The 25,687-nt window shown below is 47.4% G+C and overlaps 1 protein-coding gene and 1 long non-coding RNA gene across 10 annotated transcripts in view; one reads left to right on the forward strand and one right to left on the reverse strand.

Annotated features, from left to right (window-relative positions):
- Positions 1-1,818, forward strand: part of PRC1 (protein regulator of cytokinesis 1) — a 30,892-nt gene extending 29,074 nt beyond the window's left edge. For 2 of the 8 annotated variants that reach the window (XM_021098992.1, XM_021098996.1), the window contains exon 14: positions 1,167-1,798. In XM_021098992.1, the coding sequence (XP_020954651.1) occupies positions 1,167-1,175 (9 nt within the window). In that variant the 3' untranslated portion in view covers positions 1,176-1,798. Of the gene's footprint in view, positions 1-666 lie in introns of all 8 variants that reach the window. The other 6 variants (XM_021098989.1, XM_021098994.1, XM_021098991.1 and 3 more) reach the window with 4 other exon arrangements.
- Positions 1-25,687, reverse strand: part of LOC110261561 — a 46,837-nt gene that overhangs the window by 13,783 nt on the left and 7,367 nt on the right. The gene's annotated exons all lie outside the window — the stretch shown is intronic.

Here is a 25,687-nt window from a genome sequence, read left to right on the forward strand (position 1 = left end):
CACTCCAGCTAGCTGACTAATGGACAAGGAGCCCAGCTGTCTCTTTTCTGTTTGCTGAGCCAAGCCCCACTTAATCCTCTTGGCATTTACATGTATCTCTTTATCTCTGTCTAGGCTGAGGGAGATTCTTCTGGTTTTGGGTGTTATGGCTGGTAGAATCCACCAGGCAGCACTGAAGCACAGTAGACTAACCTCTACTAATGTCTGTCTTTCTCGCTGGTCATTCATGCTTTATCTTCTGCTTCTATACCATGTGCTCCAGCATGAGATCAAATCACCAGCAGGTTACAAGGCCCTCAGCCCCAGGGATTGGTAGATATATTTTCTGGCCCATTGTTTTGTAAAGGGCTCAAAAGACCAAAGCTTGTTGCCTACCTAGCTCGACAACTCAGATTACTTTGTCAACTGGAAGGGATTTCTCTCCTGTGAGGTTTTAACAGAATGGACTGGCTGAGGAAAGGGATCAAGGGCACATGTGCACTTGGTTAATCTGTAACTAAGATGCTCAGAGTCCCTTACCTTTGGTTCCTAACACAGCCTGTGCTGGGCTAGGGACCACCATCTTGAAGAACCAGCCCGCAGAAGGCCTTATATCTCATGCTTCCAAGGGCGGGGCATCCATGAGAGGGGGTAGTGCTGCCACTGATGTTATTTATTTTTCAACAGCGAGAACTTTCAAAGGCTTCCAAATCTGATGCTACTTCTCGAATCCTCAATTCGACCAACATCCAGTCCTGAGAAGCCCTGATCAGTCAGCCACCTGAGGCTTCCTGTGCCTAATTATACAAGGGCGGCTTTAATGTTTCGTCAGTTTATGCATGCTTGAAAACCTGGACAGGTTCCATTACCATGGGCCTAACTTATACAAGTGAATGAGTTTCAGATGAAAATCCATCATAGGATTAGTGGGTCCTTAGACACTTGGTTTTATTTTGACTCAAGAAATACATTAAAACTTAGTTCATAGCAATAAGTGTAAATTTTAGCACATGGAACCTAATTTCTTTCCCTGCCCTGTAACTGTACTTGCGGAAGCACAGTCAAGGGCTTGTTGTTGGCTTCACCATTGCGCAGCAAAATGATTGTGCTCATCCTTGAGGTATGGGACATGAAGCAGTTTTTGGTTTGTACACTTATGATTAGCAATTAATATCTTTTTTGTTTAGGGATGTTGAAATAATGCAGTAGCTTCCAAAGCTTTGCTCTCACCTAACGCCTGTCCCCACCACTCAGGGGACAGCCTTCCTCCTGATGAAGATGTCTGGGTGTCAGAAGTTGTGATGGCCTGACTCACTGCCCAAGAGGTGACAGGGAGGCTGGGAGCACCTTTGTTAAACTGTGTACAGTTCTGTTTTGTAGGGCAGGGCCCTTTGTAGGGTGTGTGTATGAACACACATGCTTGTCTGAACTTTATGTCAGTTTTTCTCCGAGTCCAGTTCCTCCACCCTCTTCACTTGCCAACTAAGTGGGAGGCTGTTTGGATGGGTTGGGCCGTTTCCATCGTGGAGACATGGAACTTTGCACATGTCAGTACTGGGGAGTTGTTCCTGCTGTAGTGTCCACGATGAGGCTCCTTACTTACCTACCCTATTGATCACTACTGTGCTCCCCAAAGCACTATTATTTATTCTTCCTCTGTCTGCCTGCGCCAGTACTACTGTCAGCACATTAAATGGTTCTCAGACGCTTACCAGTGTGGACCTGGTCTGTGTCAGCCATACTGTTTTTTAGTCATATGTATACATGTTCTGATCTTAAAATATAAATATATTCTCAAAATAAATTAAAATTTGTATAATGGCATTTCAAAAATATATATTATGGTGTGTGTTTTCATTGTTCCTCAAGTCAATTTTTGGTTGGTTTTGTCTGTGGAAAACAGAAAAGACTAAATGAAAATATGGGAAATTTTTAGTTGTGGGAATTCCCATTCTGCCGAGCAGTAATGTACCCAACTAGTGTCCATGAGTATGCGGGTTCAATCCCTGGCCTCGCTCAGTGGGTTAAGGATCCGGCGTTGCCATGAGCTGTGGTGTAGGTCACAGATGGAGTTCGGATCTGGCATCCCTGTGGCTGTGGTGTAGGCTGACAGCTGCAGCTCTGATTTGATCCCTAGCCTGGGAACTTCCATATGCTGCAGGTGCGGCCCTAAAAAGCAAAAAAGAAGAAGAAAAATTTTTAGTTGGAAGTGTAATTTTCACATTTTGCCTGTTTTTAAATTAACATTTCTTGTTCTCAGATAAAAAGTTTTTTGAGCAGAATAAAAAGCCTTACTCGTAATGGATAAAGGGGCTGAGCTACTATTAGGAAACTTCTGGTTTTGTTGCTATGTGCAAGTCTTTGTATGCAGATATATTTTCTTTTGGGTAAATGCTAGGAGTGGAATGGCTGGATCATACATATGGCAGGTGTATGTTTAACTTTTTAAAAACCTCTCAAACTTTTCCAAAGTGGTTGCACTATTATGTATGAAGGTTCCATTTTCTTCATATCTTCTCCAGTGCTTGGTGTGGTGAGGCTTTATAATCTGAATTGTTTTAGTAACTGTTAAATGGTTTCTCATTTTGGTTGTAACCTGCACTTCCCTAATGACTGATGATGTTGGACCTTGTTTCCTGTGCTTCATTGTCATCATTCTTATCTTTGGTGAAGTACCTGTTTACTAGTTTTGCCCATCTAAAAAATTGGGTTGTGTTACTTATTTATTTATTTATTTTTTGCTTTTGTCTTTTTAGGGCTGCACCTATGGCACATGATGTTCCCAGGCTAGGGGTCAAAATCGGAGCTGTAGCTGCCTGCCTACGCCAGGGCCACAGCAACGCCAGATCTGAGCTGTGTCTGCAACCTACACCACAGCCCACGGCAATGCTGGATCCTTAACCCACTGAGCGAGGCTGGGGATCAAACCCGCAATCTCATGGTTCCTAGTCAGATTTGTTTCTGCTGCACCATGACGGGAACTCTGGGTTGTTGTCTTTTAATGTTGAGTTTCAAGAGCTCTCTCATCAGATGTATGTTTTGGAAAGATCTTGTCTCCGTCTGTGGCTGCTTTCATGCATTTAAAAAAAAAACCTTTTTTTTGTAATTGATTTACAATGTTCTGTCAATTGCTGCTGTATAGCAGAGTGACCCCGTTATATATACATTTTTTTTCACATTATCCTCCATCATGTTCCATCACAAGGGATCAGATAGAGTTCCCTGTGCTATGCAGCAGAATCTCATTGTTTATCCACTCCAAATGCAGTAGTTTGCACCTACTAACCCCAAACTCCCAGTCCGTCCTCCTCCCTCCCCCTCGGCAACCACAAGTCTGTTCTCCATGTCCATGAAGTTTGTTTCTTTTCTGTAAGTGGTTCATTTGTGCTGTATATTAGATTCCAGATATAAGTGATACCATATGGTCTTTGTCTTTCTCCTTCTGACTTACTTCACTTAGTATCAGAGTCTATATATAGTTCCATCCATGTTGCTGCAAATGCCATTATTTTGTTCTCTTTTTTATGGCTGAGTAGTACTCCATTGTGTGTACATCTTCTTAATCCGTTTATCTGTCAGTGGATGTGTACATCTTCTTAATCCGTTTATCTGTCAATGGACATTTCCATTTCCATGTCTTGGCTATTGTGAATTGTGCTACAGTTAACATAGGGGTGCATATATCTTTTTCAATTATAGTTTTGTTTATAGTGAATTGCGCCACAACGGAAACTCCAATCATATGGTAGTTCTATATTTAGTTTTCTGAGGTGCCTCCATACTGTTTTCCATAGTGGTTGCACCAATTTATATTCCCACCAACAGTGCAGGAGGGTTCCCTTTTCTCCCTCTCTCTCCAGTGTTTGTCATTTGTAGTCTTTTTTTTTTTTTTCCTTTTAGGGCCACACTCACAGCATATGGAGGTTCCCAGGCTAGGGGTTGAATCAGAGCTACAGCTCCTACCCTATACCACAGCCATAGCACGTAGGATCTGAGCTGAGTCTGTGACCTACACCACATCTTATGACAATGCTGAATCCCTGACCCACTGAGCAAGGCCAGGGATCGAACTGGCATCCTTATGGATACTAGTTGGATTCATTTCCACTGCACCATGACAGGAACTCCTTTTATTTGTAGTTTTATTAATGATAGCCATTCTGACTAGTGTGAGGTGGTACCTCAGTGTAGTTTTGATTTGCATTTCCCTAATAATCAGTGATGTTGAGTTTTTCATGTGCTTGTTGGCCATCCCTATGTCTTCTTTGGAGAAATGTCTGTTTAGGTCTTCTTCCCAGTTTTCAATTGGATTGTTTCTTTTTTTGCTTCTAAGTTGTATGAGTTATTTGTATATTTTTAGAGATTAAGCCTTTGTCAGTTGCTTCATTTGCAACTGTTTTCTCCCATTTTGTAGGCTGTCCTTTGTTTGTTTGTTTCTAGCTGTGGCCTTCTCTTTTCTGCCTAGAGGTTCCTTTAGTATTTGTTGTAAAGCTGGTTTAGCGTTACTGAATTCTCTTAGCTTTTGCTTGTCTGTAAAGCTTTTGATTTCTCCTTCAAATCTAAATGAGAGCCTTGCTGGGTAAAGTAATCTTGGTTGGAGGTTTTTCCTTTCATCATGTTAAGTATATCATTCCACTCCCTTCTGGGCTGCAGAATTTCTGCTGAAAAATCTGCTGATAACCTGATCGGAGTTTCCTTGTATGTTATTTATTTCTTTTCCCTAACTGCTTTCAGTGTTTTCTCTTTGTCTTTAATTTTGGTCAGTTTGATTAATATGCGTCTTAGGGTGTTCCTCCTTGGGTTTATTTTATATGGTAGTCATTGCACTTCCTGGATTTGAGTGGTTCCTTTCCAATGTTAGGGATGTTTTCGGCTATTATCTCTTCGAATATTTTTCTGTCCCTTTCTCTCTCATCTCCTTCTGGCACCCATAATATAGATGTTGGTGTGTTTAACATTGTTCCAGAGTTCTCTGAGACTCTCTTCATTTGTTTTCAATCTTTTTTCTCTTTTCTGTTCTGCATCCATAATTTCCACTAATCTGTCCTCCACCTCACTTATTTGTTCTTCTGCCTCCTGTATTCTACTGTTGGCTGCTTCTAATGCATTTTTTATTTCAGTTATTGTATTTTGCATCTCTTCTTAAGTTTTTTATCTTGTATCTCTTTGCTCAGTGTTTCCTGTAAATTACCCATCTTTGCCTCCAGCTTATTTCCAATGATTTGCATCATCTTCAGCATCAACAGTCTAAAGTCTTTTTCCTGGAGGCTGAGAATCTCCTGATCACTTAGCTGTTTTTCTGGGTTTTTTTCTTTCTCCCTTATCTGAGTTACAGTTCTCTGTCTTTTCATTTTTATAGGTTTTTGTCATGGTGACCTTTTTTGCAGAGTTGTAGCCTCTTACCTCTGGTATCTGCCCCCCTTGTAGCTGAAGTTGGTACGGGGGCTGCTGTAGGTTTCCTGATGGGAGGGACTGGTGCCTGCCCACTGGTAGGTGGGGCCGATTCCTATCCCTCTGGTGGGTGGGCCTTAGTCTCTAGATGAGATTGGAGGGCTGTGTGCCTGGGGGGTCTTTAGGCAGCCTGTTTGCTGATGGGTGGGGCTGTGATCCCACCTAGATTTTTTTTTTTTTTTTTTTTTTGCTATTTCTTTGGGCCACTCCTGTGGCATATGGAGGTTACCAGGCTAGGGGTCGAATCGGAGCTGTAGCCGCTGGCCTACGCCAGAACCACAGCAACGCACGATCCGAGCCGCGTCTGCAACCTACACCACAGCTCACGGCAACGCCAGATCGTTAACCCACTGAGCAAGGGCAGGGACCGAACCCGAAACCTCATGGTTCCTAGTTGGATTCGTTAACCACTGCGCCACGACGGAACTCCTAGATTGTTGTTTGGCCTGGGGCTTCTTGTCACTGATGGGTAGGGCCAGATATTCCCAAAATGGCCACCTTCAGAGAAATGCATGCTGATGAATATTCCCAGAAGCTTTGCCTCCAATGCCCTTCCCCAACAACAAGCCACAGTCACCCCCTGTTTTCTCAGAAGGTCCACCAAGAATTGCAGTCAGGTCCAACCCAGATATCTAGGGAATCTCTGCTTTGCCCTGGGACCCAGTGCACTTGAAAGTCTATGTGCACCTTTCAAGAATGGGGTCTCCATTTCCCCCAGCCGCTCTCCATTTCCCCCAGAGTTCCTGCAGACAAGCCCCACTGGCCTTCAATGCCAGATGCTCAGGGGGCTCTTTCTCCCAGTGCCAGATCCCCAGGCGTGGGGACTTGATGTGGGGCTCAGAACTCTCACTCCTGTAGGTGAGTCTCTGTGATATGGTTAGTTTCCAGTCTGTGGGTCTTCCCACCTGGGAGGTATGGGGTTGCTTATGTCATGTAATAGCCCTACTACTTCTTGATGTGGCCACCTTTTTGTCTTCTGGAGTAGGATATCTTTTTGAAAGTTTCTAGTCCATTTGGTTGAAGGTTGCTCAGCGTTTGGTTATAATTTTGTTGTTTTTAGGAGAGAGGTTGAGCTCCAGTCCTTCTATTCTATTCTGCCATCTTAATCCCATCCCTGGTTGTCTTTTTTTTTTTTTTTTTTTTTTTAATGGTTTCCTTTTCTGTGCAAAAGCTTGTCAGTTTGATTAGGTCCCATTCATTTATTTTTGTTTTTATTTCTATTGCTTTGGGAGACTGACCTGAGAAAGGCTGATGTCAGAGAATGCTTTGCCCATGTTCTCTTATAGGAGTTTTATGGCATCTTGTCCTATGTTTAAGTCTTTGAGCCATTTTGAGTTCATTTTTGTGCACGGTGTGAGAGTGTGTTCTATTTTCATTGATTTGCATGCAGCTGTCCGGGTTTCCCAGCACTACTTGCTGAAGAGACTGTCTTTCCCATTTTATGTTCTTGGCTCCTTTGTTGAAGACTAATTGATGGTAGGTGTCTGGATTTATTTCTGGGTTCTCTGTTATGTTCTTTTGGTCTGTATGTCTGTTTTGGTACTGGTACCACACTGTCTTGATTACTGTGGCTTGGTAAAATTGCCTGAAGTCTGGGAGAGTTATGCCTCCTGCTTGGTTTTTGTTCCTCAGGATTGCTGTGGCAATTCTAGGCCTTTTATGGTTCTGAGTAAATTTTTAGATCATTTGTTCTAGTTCTGTGAAAAATGTCATGTGTGATTTGATAGGGATCACGTTGAATCTGTAGATTGCTTTGTGTAGTATGGCCATTTGAACAATATGAATTCTTCTAATCCAGGAACATGGAATATTTTTCCATTTCTTTGAATCTTCTTCATTTGCCTTGATTAATGTTTTATAGTTCTCAGCATATAAATCTTTCAGCTCCTTAGCCAGGTTTATTCCTAGGTATTTATTTTGGGGGTTGCTTTTTAAAAGGTACTGTATTGGAGTTCCTGTCGTAGCTCAGTGGTTAACGAATCCGCCTAGGAACCATGGGGTTGAGGGTTCGATCCCTGGCCTTGCTCAGCGGGTTAAGGATCTAGCGTTGCTGTGAGCTGTGGCGTAGGTTGCAGACACGGCTTGGATCCCACGTTGCTGTGGCTCTGGCGTAGTGGTTTGTTAACCACTGAGCCATGACAGGAACTCCATAGTCTGCTTTCATTTTAACAGTGTCTTCGATGAGCAGAGATTTAATTTAATGAAATCCTGTTGGTCTTTGGATTGTGCTATTGCTGCTCTAAGACATCTTAATCTAACCCAAAATGATAAAGGTTTTCTCCTGCAAGATTAAAGCTCTAGGTTTTATATTACATCTGAACTATTTTGGCTCTGTGTGTATCTATATGGTCCCATAACTTTAAGTTCTTTTTTTTTTTTTTTGCATATAACTATCCTGTTGTTGAGCACCATTAGCTGAAAAGCTAAACTTTCTCTGCTTCAGTGCCTTTGTACCTTTGTCAAAAATCGATTGATCACAGCTTTGTCACTGCAGTGGCCCAAGTTCAATCCCTGGCCCAGGAACTTTTGCATGCCTTTGGTGCAGCATTTGGGAGTGCTCCTTCTTCTTTAGCCTTTTCCAAAAAACAAAAAAGAAACAAAAAAAACCCCAAAAAAGTCAGTTGGTTATATATATCCATTCCATTAATCTGTTTGGTGCCATGGTCTCCCCAAAGTCTCCTCTTACTTTTTTTAGAGCCACACTGTGGCATATGGAAGTTCCCAGTCTAGGAGTCGAATTGGAACTGGAGGTGATGGCCTACACCACAGCCATAGCAGCTTGGGATCTGAGTCAAGTCTGTAATCTACATCGCAACTGTGGCAATGCTGAATCCTTAACCCACTGAGTGAGGCCAAGGATCAAACCTGCTTCCTCATGGATACTAGTTGGGTTCTTAACCTGCTGAACTACAAAGGGAACTTTTTTTTTTTTTTTTTGTCTTTTTGTCTTTTTGCCTATTTTCTAGGGACGCTTTCCACAGCATATGGAGATTCCCAGGCTAGGGGTTTAATAATCAGAGCTATAGCTGCTGGCCTACATCAGAGCCACAGCACAACGGGATCTGAGCCGTGTCTGCAACCCACACCACAGCTCACAGCAATGCTGGATCCTTAACCCACTGAGCAAGGGCAGGGTTCGAACCCGCAACCTCATGGTTCCTAGTTGGATTCATTAACCACTGTGCCTTGACGGGAACTCCAACAAAGGGAACTTTTAAATGGAATTTTCTTAATTAGAATTTCTAGTTTGTGGAGTTCCCGTCGTGGCGCAGTGGTTAACGAATCCGACTAGGAACCATGAGGTTGCGGGTTCGGTCCCTGCCCTTGCTCAGTGGGTTAAGGATCCGGCGTTGCTGTGAGCTGTGGTGTAGGTTGCAGACGCGGCTCGGATCCCGCGTTGCTGTGGCTCTGGCGTAGGCCGGTGGCTACAGCTCCGATTCCACTCCTAGCCTGGGAATCTCCACATGCCGCGGGAGCGGCCCAAGAAATAGCAAAAAGACAAAAAAAAAAAAAAAAAAAAAAAAAAAAAAAAGAATTTCTAGTTTGTTACTTGGCTAAATACGGATATACAAATGATTTTTGTATATTGTGCTTGTAACCTGCAGCCTTGCTGAACTCATTATTAAAAGGTAAATGAAGGAGTTCCCGTCGTGGCGCAGTGGTTAACGAATCCGACTAGGAACCATGAGGTTGCGGGTTCGGTCCCTGCCCTTGCTCAGTGGGTTAACGATCCGGCGTTGCCGTGAGCTGTGGTGTAGGTTGCAGACGCGGCTCGGATCCCGCGTTGCTGTGGCTTTGGCGTAGGCTGGTGGCTACAGCTCCGATTCAACCCCTAGCCTGGGAACCTCCATAAGCCGTGGGAGCGGCCCAAGAAATAGCAACAACAACAAAAGACAAAAAAAAAAAAAAAAAAAAGAACAACCCCCCCCTTAGCTAAGAAGGCAGCTGCAAGCCTTTCCAGCTGTGCTCATCACTATGCCACCCTTCTTGTAATAATGTAACAACTGTGTGCTCTCTGTCCAAGCCAGCAGCCCTGTTAATCAGGTACCCAGCATTGGTTATCAGTTCTGCTTCTGTAACCTTGCTTGCTCAGTTTCTTAGGGAGGAACACTGTCTGCTTGGGGATGGGGGAGGTCCGGGATGCTTACATGGGAAAATCAAGACCTTGTAGTGTATAAAAGTTACTGAGAACAAAGACCTGGTGCTCAGACTCTGGAGGTGACTCCTCTGAGCCCGCACTGGTGCTGAATAAACCTTGCTTTTCCATATCTCCGAGTGCTGTTTGTCTCCTTCTGTTGCCACAGTTTTTGCGGTTTCACAACACATGAAGATGAGCAAATTTGTAATGTAGTCATGGCAGTCCATGCATTTGTAATAATTTTCTTTATCGTTTTGTCCACTATGACTGGAAAATTTGGAAACTGTCTTTTTCCACTAATAACTGGGGCACCAGATGTGGCATTTCCCCAAACACACAATATAAGCTTTTGACTACTTCCCCCCCTCATTCTTACTCCTACTTGTATCAATAGTAGAGCTGGTTCTGGTACCAGCTGAAGCATACATCCACCTCTAGCCAGCAATCTGGCACATGCAGGACCCTCTGTTGAACTAACCATTTTCTCCTTAATTTTAGCAGGTTATTTCCTCAAAACTTGGTGGAGGAAATACTCAGTCATACTGTTATGACTACAGTCTTTAATGTAAAACCACCAGCCATTGTTCCAATACCAAACATCATTATTTGTTTGATTGGCCCCAGTTGTAGCCATATTACTGTAATTAGCACTCTCAGTCCTAGTGTAACCAAGATAGTGTCCTGTGGGGCTCCTAGGCACACACACAAGCTTTTCTGTGTGCTCCTGAAAGGATGAAAATGCAACCTAACCCTCCCAGAACCCAGGAAGTTAATAAAAAGCTCTAAATGCCCCCGAATTCCAGACCCTGCTCACTGCCAGTAAATAGGTAGAAGGTCACACTTCTTGCTGTTCCAGGGCCTGCTATCCTGGCCTAAGTAAGATAACAGGAAATGAGTTGACTAATCGCTTATCTGGATTCTGTAAAACTGACTGGCACCATAGAAGAATTGATTACACATTGAAAGCCCTAGTGACCTATCTCAACTGCAATCTGTCACTCTGCCCAGGAGCCTGCGCAAATGCGGACCTCTGGAGCTGTTTTAAAATGATTGGTCCACGGAGCACGGGCTCTCGATATTTTAAAATGATTGGTTTGCGACGCACAGGCTTTGTTGTGAACCCCATAAAAGCTGTCCCGATTCTGCACTCATGGCTGCAGTCCTCTACCCCTGCGTGGCGTAGGACTGTGGGCCCCAGGGCGCTTGGAATAAAAATCCTCTTGCTGTTTGCATCAAGACCGCTTCTCGTGAGTGATTTGGGGTGTCGCCTCTTCAGAGTCCGGACGAGAGGGATTTTTCCTTCTACTGGCCTTTCACTCCATTGCTTGCTTTTAGGGAATAAACTTCAGCCTCCATGACTTTCCCTGAGTTCCAAAGGGCAGGTTCAAACAGCTAATAATCAGGAAAGGGAGGGGATGCAGAGACTGGAAAGGAGCGGTCAAGAAGCAATAGTGCAGATTGGAGGGAAGGGGTCTTGGTCCCGGTTCCTCCTCCAGGAATATAGATAACAATATCTTTGAGTTCTTCTGCAGAACTAGAAGCCCCAACAAATGGAAGGTGTTAATGAAGCATTCTTCATTCCGGAAAGGCCACTAGACCACTGAACACCAGCTTTGAAAACAACACAAGCTTCCTTCTCCCCTGATCCTTATCTGCAGCCCTATTGTTCACTCTCAAAGGTTTAAAACTACTTCCCAACCTCTCCTAATGGGGCACATTCTTTAGGTTAACCTGCCACGACCCTCCTTTTCCTGGCAAAGCAATAAAGCTATTTTTTTCTCCTTCACCCCAAACTCTGTCTCTGCATTTCTATTCAGTTCTGGTGAGCAGAGGATGAGTTCTGGGAACACTGGCAGCCAGAATTATTCTACTGTTAACAGATCAAAATTTAAATACTACTTTCTTTGACCCTGCAGGAGGAGACACAATTCTATACCAACACCTAATTTGATTCTTTGGTCACACTGAAGTCTGTACTCATAGCCTACCTGGGTTTATAATAGTCTCACATATTACATACTATTTAGGACAAAGAGTGCTTTTCAGATACATGGGAATGGTATGAATCATGCCCACTGGCTTTTCAGGCTCTATCTTGTGGGGCCGTCAGATGTTTCTCATAGGGGTAGATGTCAACCCATGAGCTTACTTTACATCAGCTGCCATAATTATCGCTATTCTTCCAGGAGTAATAGTATTTAGCTGATCAGCAACTCTTCAAAGAGGTAGTGTAACATGCTCTTCCACCTATTGTGAGTTTTAGGCTTTCTTCTTTTTTGCAACCAGTGGTTTGACTGGAAGCACCTTATGCAGTGCATCCCTGGACACTGTCCCCCACGGTACATACTCTGTAGCAGTGCACTTCCATTATGTAATGTCAACGGGAGCAGCCTGCACTGTTATAGGAAGGAAGTTTTGTACACTGATTTCCACTATTCTCAGATTTACACTTAATGTGAGCAAAAATTCACTTCACAATTATGTTTGTAAGAGTAAATATGACCTTCTCCCCACAGCATTTTCTTTGTTTTTAGGGATGTCACATTCCTCCCACCACCCTGATGCACACACAACATGAAGTAGTTCATCTATAAGCTCATTCACTCAGTAACAGCAGTGATGCTAATTATCTTCATCATCTCAGAAGCATTTGCATCCAAACAAGAAGTCTCAGCAGCAGAAACTACCACTACTAACCGGGAATGGTTACTAGCCTATGATGCATCCTACATTTGCAGAGCCTACCCATGAACATTTAAAATAAGGAAGGAATCGAATCCTTGTCAACTGGTGTCAAGCCAACAACAATAACCATTATGTCTTTCTCAATAAATGAGCTAATAGGTACAAATTATGTCACTTTGTCAAAGTCAAATCATAGGCAAAAATTCTGTATATCACTAGGCATATCCATTTCAGGTAGGCTCTTCAGAGGCAGTATCACCTGCCATGGAAGAACTTCTACATTTTCATGATCACACATTAATAACCATTGCTGGATAAGTTCCCCAGTCTTCTATATTATTTTACTAATATTGACAACTAAACTTATTCATACATGCACACTAGATGCATAAGCAGGACAATTTGAACCATTTACCAGCCACCGTTCTAATCTTTTTTTTTTTTTTAATTACATAAAGTCTAAACCCATGTCTGAGTCACATTATCTCTCATGACCTCATTTTACATGATTTTCTAGTAGCTATCTCCCATTCAAGTCAAGGCAGAATTTTTACATTTCTCAAATACATCATGATTGTGCCTATGTCTGCCTCTCAAGTAAATCTAATTATGTGTATCTGGCTCTTAAATACCTTACTGGCTCTGCTAGGGATAGAGTAGGCAGAGGTAGTTGTAGAAGTCCCAATAAGGGATCATAGATAAAGGGGGAAACTTTAAGTTAATACATTGGGAGATCTCTGTAAGTTAATAAATTGTTCACAAGAGCCATCAGAACAAGGCAGCCTGGATTGACTAGTGGAGGTGTAAGAATTGCCTCAGATCATTGGGTGGGGAATGGGATGAGGTCTGTACTCAGGTTCAGACCAAGGGCAGAAGTCTGAGGACCGCCCTTTTGCTGATTTGAATACACACCTTATTGGAAACCAAGGAGGAGCTACTGCAACTTCCAGAAAGGAAAAGGCGGGCTTTTCAGACCCCCACTTCCCTTGAATGATAAAACTGTAGCCCACTGGATCCTCAGGGCAGAGCTTCCATGATTGCCTGCTTGCATCTCTCACAAGTGTCCAATCTTAATAAATCTGTTTCTTGCCTATCACTTTGTCTCTCGCTGAATTCCTTCTGTGCAGAGGCATGAAGAACCTGAACCTCAGTGAGTCCAGATACAGGGTGTGATTCTAATTTAAAACCATGGGGGGAGTTCCCGTCGTGGCGCAGTGGTTAACGAATCCGACTAGGAACCATGAGGTTGCGGGTTCGGTCCCTGCCCTTGCTCAGTGGGTTAACGATCCGGCGTTGCCGTGAGCTGTGGTGTAGGTTGCAGACGCGGCTCGGATCCTGCATTGCTGTGGCTCTGGCGTACGCCGGTGGCTACAGCTCAGATTCAACCCCTAGCCTGGGAACCTCCATATGCCACGGAAGCGGCCCAAGAAATAGCAACAACAACAACAACAAAAGACAAAAAGACAAAATAAATAAATAAATAAATAAATAAATAAAACCATGGGTTCAAGTCCCAGTCTGGGTTTAGGCTGGGTTCGAGTTCCGGCACATGGGTTCAAGTCCCAGTCTGTGTTCTGCTTAGATTCGGGCCATGTTAGTGTTGTCAGTTTCAGCTTCCCATTTCAATGAAGGAAATACCTGACATGTTTTATGGCCAACAGAATCTACCATGATCTACCCCCACCTCCCTTTTCACTTCTTCTTTTGGCCACACTGCAGCATATTAATTTCCCAGGCAAGGGATCAGATCTGAGCCGCAGATTCAACCTATGCTGTAGCTCTGGCAACGCTGGGCACTTAACTCACTGTTCCAGGCTGGGAATGGAATCTGCTTCCCATTGCTCCAGAGATGCTGCCAATCCCCGTTGTACCATAGAGGGAACACTCACCATTCTAATCTTACCTCTGTGGGCCCCATGCTCTTGGGATTACATCCCACACTCTGTGGTCCCCCCTGCAGGGTCCTTCCTGCCACAGGAGCAGAGACCACCCAGTAAGCAGCCCCTCTACCCCCTCAGCCTGCAGGGAGAGGGGAGGCAAGCAGAGACACCAGAGCAAGCTAACTCAGAAACCAGCATCCCCAGAACATCAGTGGGGAAAGTGCTGACACAGATGAGGCTCAGCCCGAGAGATGGGACCAGAGGGACCCACATAGCCAGTCAGATCATGGCTCATCTGGGCCCCAGACACATTGTCCCTCACATGCCATCTCCCTAAATGCAGGGTCTTGACATGCAAACAGGCTGAGCATCAGACAAAGTCAACATTTCCAAACACTGCAGGAACCCACTCAAATGGGGGCCTGAAGTTGACAACTCACAGACCAAAGACCCAGGGCTGCAGGGAGCAGGGGAGTGAGACTTCCACCCCAACTCCCCAGACTCCCCACCTGGGTACCACATCCACACTCAGTGATCCCAGCTCCCCAGACCCTGTGCGTGGGCTCACATCCCCTTGGTTGATACCAGGGCTATGCTGGGTGGGCCCCCAGTGTGAGCTGGGTCCCTGGGACCTGGTAGGATTGTACAAAGAAATGCAGGGTCCATCTCCTTCCCCAACACTTGTCCCAGAGAAATCAGTCCCCTCCTCTTTTCACTTGGTTCTGGGTTATCTTCATTGTTCTTAAAGCTTTCATGATAAAGGTGAACACATTACCTTGGCTCTTTCCTGTCTCACTGAGGTGATGAGAAAACTCACAGGACAGCAGAGCTGAAAGAGGGGGTGCAGGTCTGGGCTTGGCCGAGTGGAAAGAAGACGCTAAAGATGAGCTCACCTGCTGCCTTTTGGCCTTAAACTGAGATCCATGAGCCCAGCAATCAGTTCACCAGGGAAACCTGCCCCCTCCTTGCCCTGTGCATGCTGGTGAATCAGAGAAATTATGAGGTAGCCCAGGTGAGGGGTCTGCACCAGCACCGGAGAAGGTGACCTTTGAGGGGTCTGCACCAGCACCGGGAAAGGTAGGACACTGGCCCTCCCATGGCACTGACCCCTGGGAGGCCATGTCACCATACTCAGAGCAGATGCTGTGAACAGACAAGCCAGCACAGCTCTAGAGCCAACACTTAAGCACTGACATTCAGACAGAGGCACAGAGCCTCCCAGGACAGAGGTTGGGTTTTCCCCAGGTCCCCATGTCCCCTTGAAGCTCCAGGACTGAGGCTGAGTTTCCCCCAGGTCTCCATGTCCTCCCTTGCAGCTCCAGGACAGAGGCCAGGCCTCCACCCAAGTCCCCATGTCCCCCAGAAGCCCCAGGACTGAGGCCAGGTCTCCACCCAGGTCCTCACATCCTACTGTGCACAGAACCTGTCAGGGCTAAATATTCTCACTGTAGACAGCACATGGTCGGGTCTTAACACGCTCGGTGTAGACAGCACATGGTCAGGTCTAAACACTCTCAGTGTAGACAGCACAGTAAATATACCATGTAGACAGAACTTGGTCAGGTTTAAACTAGCTTAGGGCTGCTCCCCTGGGAGGCACAGGTCACTCACATGGAGTCTCTCATCTCTGGACAGGGGCTCAGCTTCCTGTGGGAAGTAGGATGTCCATTTCTTGGTGAATAAATCCATTGGGCTCCACACTTCATCCACATCAGGAAACGGCACAAAGTCTTTGTCATTAAACACTGCACCATGCAAAACAAAAATGTTCCCAATTTCTCTGGCCACATGAGAGTCGGGACCCAGGTGTCAGCCAGGAACTTCTCATATTGCAGCCTAGGCTCCTGCAAGGACAGACCAGATATGACCTGATTCCAGCATCCTCGTCCCCACAGGAGTGGCTGCCCTGGAATCTGGGGCAGGACGGTCCCACACAGTCCAGGTGGAGGGTGTTCAGGATACTGAGAGCCTGGCCTCCAGGTCCTCCCATGTGCAGGAAGCGGGTGCAGAGATCACAGGGAGAGGTTGGGGCACAGAAGCCGCTCAAGCAGAGAAACCATTGGCCAAGCTCCTTGGGCACCTGCCTGTTTGCACCTGCCCCCTTCCCCGGCTCGCATACAACCCACATGCCCACTGCCTGCTCTTTCAAAAGTACAGGGACTCACACCCAGGGTGGCAATCAACACCCCATTCCTAATGCTGAGTTTGGGGAGAATGAACCCCCTTGACTGGGTTTTGGGACCCTCCAAGGAAGGAGGCTACGTGGCCCCATCCCAGTCAGGGCTGTGCTGAGTGATGGGGGCACAGGGCCTGGAAGCCAGGTCCACAGGAGTGGGGTCCACAGCCCTGGCCAGGCTCTCCAACCATGACAATGTGGCTTCATGCAGATCCAGGACAGATGGCAGAATGTAATGGGGGCCTAAGTGGAAACCTGGATGAGGCTTAGAGAAGGCGTGAAGGATATTACTGAGACAGTTACCATGTGGGGAGACGGACTCTGTTAGGACATCCTGCTCCATACGCTTAAATGCTTGAGATCTGTGACCTCACATGGCAATGCAGGATCTCCTGAGCAGGATGTGCTGATGCATCCATGGCCCAAGTCAGTCTGCAACCAACTTGCAAGTGGTTCCAGCCAACACACAGGTATGCGAACACACATGTGCAGCACACACTCTAACATATGCACAAACATACACACACCAGGACATGAATATGCATGCACACAATGCATAGCACACATATCCCTTGTATACCCCATGTGTTCCTACACACACCAGTGCACACACACAGCACATGTATGCACACAGTCTATGCACACGATTTGCACACAGGGAATAGTAACTATTGTAAAGCATTAATTTCTTTTTCTTTTCTTTTTTCCTTTGTCTTTTTGCCTTTTCTAGGGCCACTTCCTGTGGCATGTGGATGTTCCCAGGCTAGGGGTAGAATTGGAGCTGTAGCCACTGGCCTACACCACAGCCACAGCAATGCGGGATCCGAGCCGCATCTGCAACCTACACCACAGCTCACGGCAATGCCGGATCCTTAACCCACTGAGCAAGGCCAGGGATGGAACCCACAACCTCATGGTTCCTAGTCGGATTCGTTAACCACTGTGCCACGACGGGAACTCCTGTAAAGCGTTAATTTCTGAACACAAGTGAAGTTCGTATGTATGCTTCCCTTTTTTCACCTTAATGTTTTACAAAATAAAAAGTTCAGGTAAAAAGTTGCTAGTAAATGACTTTTGATTCATAGCACTTTCTGAGGTTATTCCACAATATTATGACATGAGAATTTAATGTAGGTATTACACGTGCCCATTGATGGCTGAATAGAGAAGCAGCACATTGTCCATCCACACAATGGAATGTTTTTCAGCCTAAAAATGAATTCTGACACGTTATAGCATGAATGAACCTCAAGGGTATTATGTTCCGTGATGTAAGCCAAGCACAAAAGGACAATTCTACAAGGCCCCTCAAGCAGTCTGATCCATAGAGACAGAAAGTAGGATGTGGGCTTGGGGTGGAGGGAGGGGGTTTGGGAGTTAGTGTTTAATGGGGACAGTTTCAGTTTTGTAAGATGAAAAAGTTCTGGAGATGGATGTTTGCACAACAGTGTGAGTTGCTTCATGACCCTGAAATGTGCACCTAAAAATGGATGGAGCTCCCGTCGTGGCGCAGTGGTTAATGAATCCGACTAGGAACCATGAGGTTGCGGGTTCCATCCCTGGCCTCGCTCCGTGAGTTAAGGAGCTGGCGTTGCTGTGGCTGTGGCATCGACTGGCGGCTCCACCTCGGATTGGACCCCAAGCCTGGGAACTTCCATATGCCAAAGGTTCGGCCCTAAAAAGACGAAAAGACAAAACGGGGGGGGGCTCCCCAACAAAAGTACAAGGAGAAAGCAAGGGAGGACAGTTTCTCCCAATGAAATCTCGATGCCACAGCTGCTTCAACCTTCAAGCCTGACAGCGACACCCATGAGCGGAGCACCGGGTGAAGACATGACATTCAGGAGGCTCTACGACCTCAGTCCTGGGTTGCTGCCTCCACAGAGCCCGCCCCACTGCGTCTGATTTCTCAGTCACTCTGTGCTTGGTGCTCTTGCCTGGGTGGCTCTGGCACAGGTCAGCTGTTGCCATCACTGGGAGAGAAGAAGTGTGAAGACATAGGTTCCAGCTGACCCACTTTCTCCTACGGAGGTGATGCCACTGTCCCCAAGAGAGGATGGCAAGGCCATGGAATCCAGCCTTGCTGCCAAAGGCCTGACCACACTAGGGCCCACATGTCTGATGCCATGGAGAGCCTTTCCTGAGGTGCTGCAGACTGCCTGGCTGTACACGATGGGGCTTTTAGACATGCAGGTCCTGCCCCACCCCACACCTCAGGGGTCAGGTCCTGGAGGGAGCACTGGATGCCTCTAGTGCTTTAATTCCCATACCACACCATTCACCCATTTTAAGTATAAAGCTCAGTGGTGTTTTGTATATTCACAGAGGTGTTTAGCCATCAGCACAATCCATTTTATTTATTTATTTATTTAGGTCTTTTTGCCTTTTCTAGGGCCACACCCGTGGCATATGGAGGTTCCCAGGCTAGGGGTCTGAGCAAGGGCAGGGATCGAACCCGCAACCTCATGGTTCCTACTCGGATTCGTTAACCACTGAGCCACGACGGGAACTCCAGCACAATCCATTTTAGAACACTTCCATCACCTCCCCTAAACCCTCACCTTCAGAGCCCACCCCCCTCATTTCCCATGGCCCCAGCACCACTATCCCCTCTCCATCTCCATGCATCTGCCTGATCTGGACGTTGCACATAAGTATAATCACACTCTACTTGTCCTTTTGCGTCTGGCTTCTTTCTCTGAGTATTGTTTCCACACTGTGGCCTGTGTCAGTGCTTCACTTGTTTTCATGGCTGAGTAACAGTCACACCCTCTGTTTTTAACTCTGTAATTTATCGATTCCCTGTCCCCAGCTGCACTGGAACCTACACTGTAACCAACACCCAGGGGTCCTGTGCACAGGCACCCTGTGTGATCAGAGCCCCCCGGAGGGAAAGTGAGATGGGCCTGCATGTTTAGAGGACACACACCCTGCAGTCTCACCTGAAACCAACTCGCTGGTCAGTGTCCTGTGAGAGACAACCTCAGGGCACCACACAGGGGAACACAGAACAGTCAGGGGCCACAGGGCTACCTTCAGTTCAGGACTTCCCATGGCCGCTGTCTACCTGGAAAGTGCTAAGGCTCTGGGGGGTGGGGGGGTCCTTCCTGTCTCTTCTAGCTTCTGTGGGGCTCCAGATTCTCAGGACTTGTGGCTGCCTCCCTCCCATGTCTGCCTTCATCTTCACATGGCTTCTCCTCCGTGTCTATGCCTCCCTGCATCTTATTATTTGTTTAGTCTTTTTAGGGCTGCTTATGGGGCATATGGAGGTTCTCAGGCTAGGGTTAGAATTGGAGCTACAGGAGTTCCCGTCGTGGCGCAGTGGTTGGCGAATCCGACTAGGAACCATGAGGTTGCGGGTTCGGTCCCTGCCCTTGCTCAGTGGGTTAACGATCCGGCGTTGCCGTGGGCTGTGGTGTAGGTTGCAGACGCGGCTCGGATCCCGAGTTGCTGTGGCTCTGGCGTAGGCCAGTGGCTACAGCTCCGATTCGACCCCTAGCCTGGGAACCTCCATATGCCGCGGGAGCGGCCCAAGAAATAGCAACAATAACAACAACAACAACAACAAAAAAAAAAAAAAAAAAAAAAAAAAAAAAAAAAAAAAAAAAGAATTGGAGCTACAGCTGCATGCCTGCCCCACAGCCGCAGCAATGTGGGATCCAAGCTGCGTCTGTGACCTACACCACAGCTCATGGCAACTCCAGACCCCATGAGGCCAGGGATCGAACCCGCAACCTCATGGATACTAGCCAGATTTGTTTCCGGAACTCCCTCCCCTTGTCTTATTAGGACACAGTCACACAGGACTAGGTCCACCCTAATGCCCCTGTCTCACCTACTTACAGGACCAGGTCCTGCTTCCAAATAGTTCATGCCTTGAGACCATGGGGTCAGGATGCAGATGTCTCTCTCCTTGGGAGGGGGGCACAATCCCCTCCCCTCTGAGATAACAGATCCCATAGGACAGGTGTCCTTACAGGAAGAGGGGATCAGGACACAGGGACACCAGGCACATATCCAGGACCACAGGAGGTAATCAGGACTCTCTTCAACCATGACTCACCCAAGACCATCCTTGGCCTGTCCTTGCTGGGCCTGTCCAGCCCCATCTCAGCAAGAATCCTGCTAAGTCAGTGCGGAAAGGCGGGCACCAGAACACGCCACCCCAGAATGCGCCTCTTTGGCATATGGGTCACTTTGAGCTAAAGGCCACCCAGAACGAGCAGATGCAAGGAAAGCTCTAGAACAGGGCACAGGCATTCCTACTGCAAAGGAAATTCACATTTACAGAGGAGATGCCACTGAACAAACTGCACTAAACACACTTGTTTTTTGGGCTTTTTTTTTTTTGTCTTTTTGCCTTTTCTAGGGCTGCTCCCGCGGAATATGGAGATTCCCAGGCTAGGGGTCTAGTCAGAGCCGTAGCCACCGGCCTACGCCAGAGCCATAGCAACATGGGATCCAAGCCACCTCTGCAACCTACACCGCAGTTCACAGCAACACCAGATCCTCAATCCACTGAGCAAGGCCAGGGATCAAACCCACAACCTCATGGTTCCTAGTCGGATTTGTTTCCAGTGTGCCATGATGGGAACTCCAACACCCTTGCTATCTGTAGTTTCCCAGCTGCCTTCCCATAACTTACTGCCCCCCTAAGAAGCCCAAACCCCCTTCCTCTGTCCAGCCCGAAGTGGGTGACCAGCCCAAGTTTCAGTCTGGGGTGATCATCACCAGGTGCCCCATGTCTACGAGTGACACCACGAATGCTTCTGTGAGCTAACATTACCTAATGAACGTGTGGGTGCCTTTCTCTTTTTGGCCAGCCTTGTATGTGGGGCCCCAGCCGGGGGACCCAGATGGACAGAGGGCAGGAAGTTTTTTCCTCCTCTGCAGAGACATTCCCTTGATATGTGGTCACCGCAGATAGCTGGGCACCCCAGATGTCTGGTCACCCTGGATAGCTTGTCAATGTGGATACCTGGTCACCCTGGAAATCTGATCACCCTGGGGTCCTGGTCGCCCTGGATGTCTAGTCACCCCAAGTACCTGGTTACTCTGGATACCTGGTCACCCCAGATACCTAGTCACCCTGGAAACCTGATCACCCTGGATACCGGATTGGTTCTCATCCTCCACCTCCCACAGGTGATGTCTGATTGCAAGGATCCTCGTAGGTCAGTGTAGCCAGAATCCCCGCCGACCCCTGATGTCTCTCTTAGCAAGTGTCCATCACGGCCCCTCATCCTGCTGGTTAGCTGTAAACCCCTGGCCCACTCTGAATTCAGGATGGAGCCTGGTTCCATACCCCCACTGCAGTATCTCCTGAATAAAATCTGTTTTGCTGCTTTCATCACCAGCTCTGGAGAGGACGGCTGTCTACATGCCAAAGAGGGAGGCCACAGGAGAAACCAAGCCTGCCCACACCTTGAACTCGGAGCGTCATCCTCTGGAACCCAGGAGACATTAAGGGACTGCTGTTTAAGCCCCGAGTCTGTGGTGTTAGTTATGGCGGCCCCAGGAAGCATAGATACCATCCGCTATGGAGGGGTGGCCAAGAGCTGCCTTTGCACCTGAGCTCCACCACAAAGGAGCCATCCTTGGACCAGTTACCCTGCCATCCATGCCTCAGTTTCTCACCTGTAAGATGGGATTGGAAATAGTGTCAATCGCATAGGGTCACAGGGTGGATTCCGTGAGCTAAAGCACATGAGGCATTAGAACTGGGGCCCCCATGCAGCGTGCTGGCCACAACCTGCACATTCTGGACTCTCTCCTCTAAGGGGAGGAGTTCCCTCAGTCTGGAGGAGGCCTATCCACCGGCACCACCTCCAGCTGTGGGAAACTTTTTATTATAGTCGATTTACAATGTTCTGTCCATTTCTGCTGTACAGCAAAGTGACCCAGGCATACATATATATACATTACTTTTTTTCATACCACCTTCCATCATGTTCTATCATAAGTGATTGGCTATAGTTCCCTGTGCTACACAGCAGGACCTCATTGCTTATCCACCCCAAATGCAATAGTTTGCATCTACTAACCCTAAATGCCCAGTCAGGAAACTCTCTACACAGCTGAGGGGGGGTGGTGGGCAGTCAGGATTTTTCACCCAAATATGCCACTTTGGCATGAGGGCTACTTTGAGTGGAGGTGACAAAGAAGCAGTGGAAAGGAAAACTCTGCCCTCCACCTGCCTGACCCCTTTGTGAGGATGGCCCCTCCCTCTCCTGCACCAGGAAGGGGAGAAAGAACTTTATCACCTGAGAAGGTACCGACTTCAGTCTGCTTAACAAACCTCACTGAAACTGGCTCCATCTTCCATTATTTTCCCCCACACATTTCCCTTCCCACAACTTCCTAGCCCTGGAAACTGAAACCTGTTTTCCTTTGTCTTGTCACTTAGGCACTTAAGTCCTTAGGTCTGGCTCTTTGCATCTCCACTTCTTTTCTGCGAAGGGCTCTGTACACAGACACAATAGACCTTAGCTCCTGTTAATTTGCTGTTTGTTAGTTTAATTGGTAGATCCATGGTACAGAACATAAGAGGGTAGAGGAAAAGTTTTCCTCCCCTATGCAGCACCGAGGTCACCAACAGCCAACACCTCTTGGTCTTTGTTCTGCTTCAGCAGCAACAGAGACCCGCCCTCTCCCTGTCTGTAAGACACTAGACGGCACCCCTGGCTCCATCTTCTCCCACAGGCTGTCCCCTGGCCCTCTCAGCTCTTGCCCTGTCTCATAAATATCCCCTCAGGCATAAGTGCAGGACCCCAGGCCACCTGGAGGGCATGTGACATTCAGGCAGCATGTGTCCATGTGGCTGGGTCTGGAGTCTAACACACAGGACACACGAGAGCAACTCCATCCTGGGGCCATCCAGCTATTATGGCCCGCACACCTCCCCCACAGGTTCCTGAAATGCTGGATCAGGGCCAGGGATGGGACCCCAAACCCTACCCACAGGGGTCTGTACTGTGGTCCACAGGGACCCCAAGTGGGAGGGGGTGACATAGGGACACACACCTCTGCTGTCCTTATTAGAACAGGGGTGGGTCTGCGCCTCTTCCGGCCACCCTCCCCACTGCGCCCCCCTCACAGCCAAGTGGAGGGTTGATGGGAATCCACCCCCTCCTGGAACCTGTCCCTGCTGGGCCAGGTCTCAATAATCCCAGACTGAGGGGCTCAGGTGACACCGGGGATCTCTTGGGGAATTCCCAGTTTACTTTTAAGGGAAAACCACCGCGTTTCATCAGCCCAAACATGTTCATTCGGCATAAGGATTATTCTGAGCAAAAGGCCGCTGAGAACCAGCAGACTTGGGAAACACTGTGGGAACAGGGCACACACTTTCCTTCTATAAAGGAAATGCCCAGTTGTAGGGACCTCGCCTTCTCCCACGCCTAGAAGAAGCTGCTTAACTACTCTCATCAATAAAAAAGGCACCCACTTGAATCTGCATCATAAACTCCATTAATCACCCTTCATCACGGGGCTTTCCTGGCCGCCTTGTCCTGATGCTCCCTCCAAACCCACTCCTTTGTTCAGCCCACGGGTATTTAAGTCCCCTTCTCACTGCCTCCTTAAGTAACATTTCTTTTTTTTTTTTTTTTTTTTTTTTTGTCTTTTTGCCTTTTCTAGGGCCGCTCTTGGAGGTTCCCAGGGGACATGGAGGTTCCCAGGCTAGGGGTCTAATCAGAGCTGTAGCCACCGGCCTACACCAGAGCCACAGCAACACGGGATCCGAGCCATGTCTGTGACCTACACCACAGCTGATGGCAATGCCGGATCCTCAACCCACTGAGCAAGGGCAGGGACCGAACCTACAACCTCATGGTTCCTAGTGGGATTCGTTAACCACTGCGCCACGACGGGAACTCCTTGAGTAACATTTCTTTATAAACTCACACACGTACACATGCCAGTCAATCTTCTCTTGTTAGTCTGTCTTTTCTCAGTTTAACTTCTGGGTTCCAGGTATGGAACCTGGAAGTGGATGCTGGAGCCACTGGCATCCATTGTGAAAGCCATATTGCAATCTGCAGGAATGGTGTGTGTGTCGGTTGTTAAACACAGCTAGTGTTAGGAGCTAACGTACAGCCTCACATAGAATAAACTATATTAAGAATAAAGGCAGCACATCCTAAAAACTGCTCCCTATCACTGTAGACTCACTGGTTATTGTACTGCATTCACTACCTGCTCTGCTCGCTCTCACCCCCCTCCCGCCCACACTGTGCATGGTGGAAACGCTCTCTGGGCTTCCCCCGGACTCTGTGTCCAGGAACCTCTCACTGGACGCTTGAAATGGGTTACCATGGGAATATCTATACCACAGAAATGGCAAAATCCACAGCCTGGCCATGGTTGATTGTGCTGGTGATGGGCTAGACTTAGAAAGGGACAGGTATGTGTCTACGGGGCTGCATCGTAGGGACTGAGAGAACATGCATCCGGAACCCAGGATATGGCTCAGCAGAGGCTGCTGACATCAACGAGGAAGAAGTGAGGTTCTACACATGCAGAGTTCAGTCTTGCTCCTTAATTACAAGAAAATCAGAGCAATGTCTGAACCACTCTCCTATGTCAACTACGGGACCACTGGTGGTAGGGGAACAGGAACTGGGCCAACATCTGCAAAAGGATCCTGTGAGGCCCTGGGCTCTCTGGAATTTACAGCAGAGTCCTGTCCACTAGTATTTTTTTTAAACTTTGGGCTACATATCCCGTGTATCAGTTTAGCTAATAAATATATGTGCTCATATATGCACCTTTGGGAGAGATCATTGACCATAGAGGACTGTGTGTTATCTGTTAACACAGTCACATATTATCATCTTTGTCATCTGTGCACCTCCATCCTTCAATGACCTTACATCATGACCTGCGCACACACGCTGGATCTTCTTTCCCTGGAGAGTGGGGTCAGCACACTCCTGCCCACTGGCCAGCACGCTCCTGCCCATGACCCTGTCACCTACCCCCTGAAAAACTCAGACCCTGAAACATTAGCTGGACTCATGCCCAAAACCTAGGTGTCCAGGGGTAAGGATTTTCCAGACTTTCACCTCAATTCCACAGCTTGCCTAATTGGATAAATACCACCACTCTGCACACACGGATGTCAGCGAGGGCAGTGGGCAGAGTTCTTATGAGACGGAACAGGAAGATCATGGTGTGTCTGACCAGCAAGGCTCAGCTCCGGTGAAGCCAGGTGCCCTCACAGGAGAAGAAGGACTGATGCTGTTGCTGCAGGACGTTTGCATCCAGCAGCCATCACCACGGGGGAGGTCACACCAACAAACCTCAGCCTCACCCAGGCCTGAGTGAAGGAAAGAATGCATAAAGGAAGGAATGGAAGATGACCCAGCAGGGCCTCCA

This window comes from Sus scrofa, chromosome 7 (genome assembly GCF_000003025.6).
Source record: "Sus scrofa isolate TJ Tabasco breed Duroc chromosome 7, Sscrofa11.1, whole genome shotgun sequence".
In the NCBI taxonomy this organism is placed as follows: Eukaryota; Metazoa; Chordata; class Mammalia; order Artiodactyla; family Suidae; genus Sus; species Sus scrofa.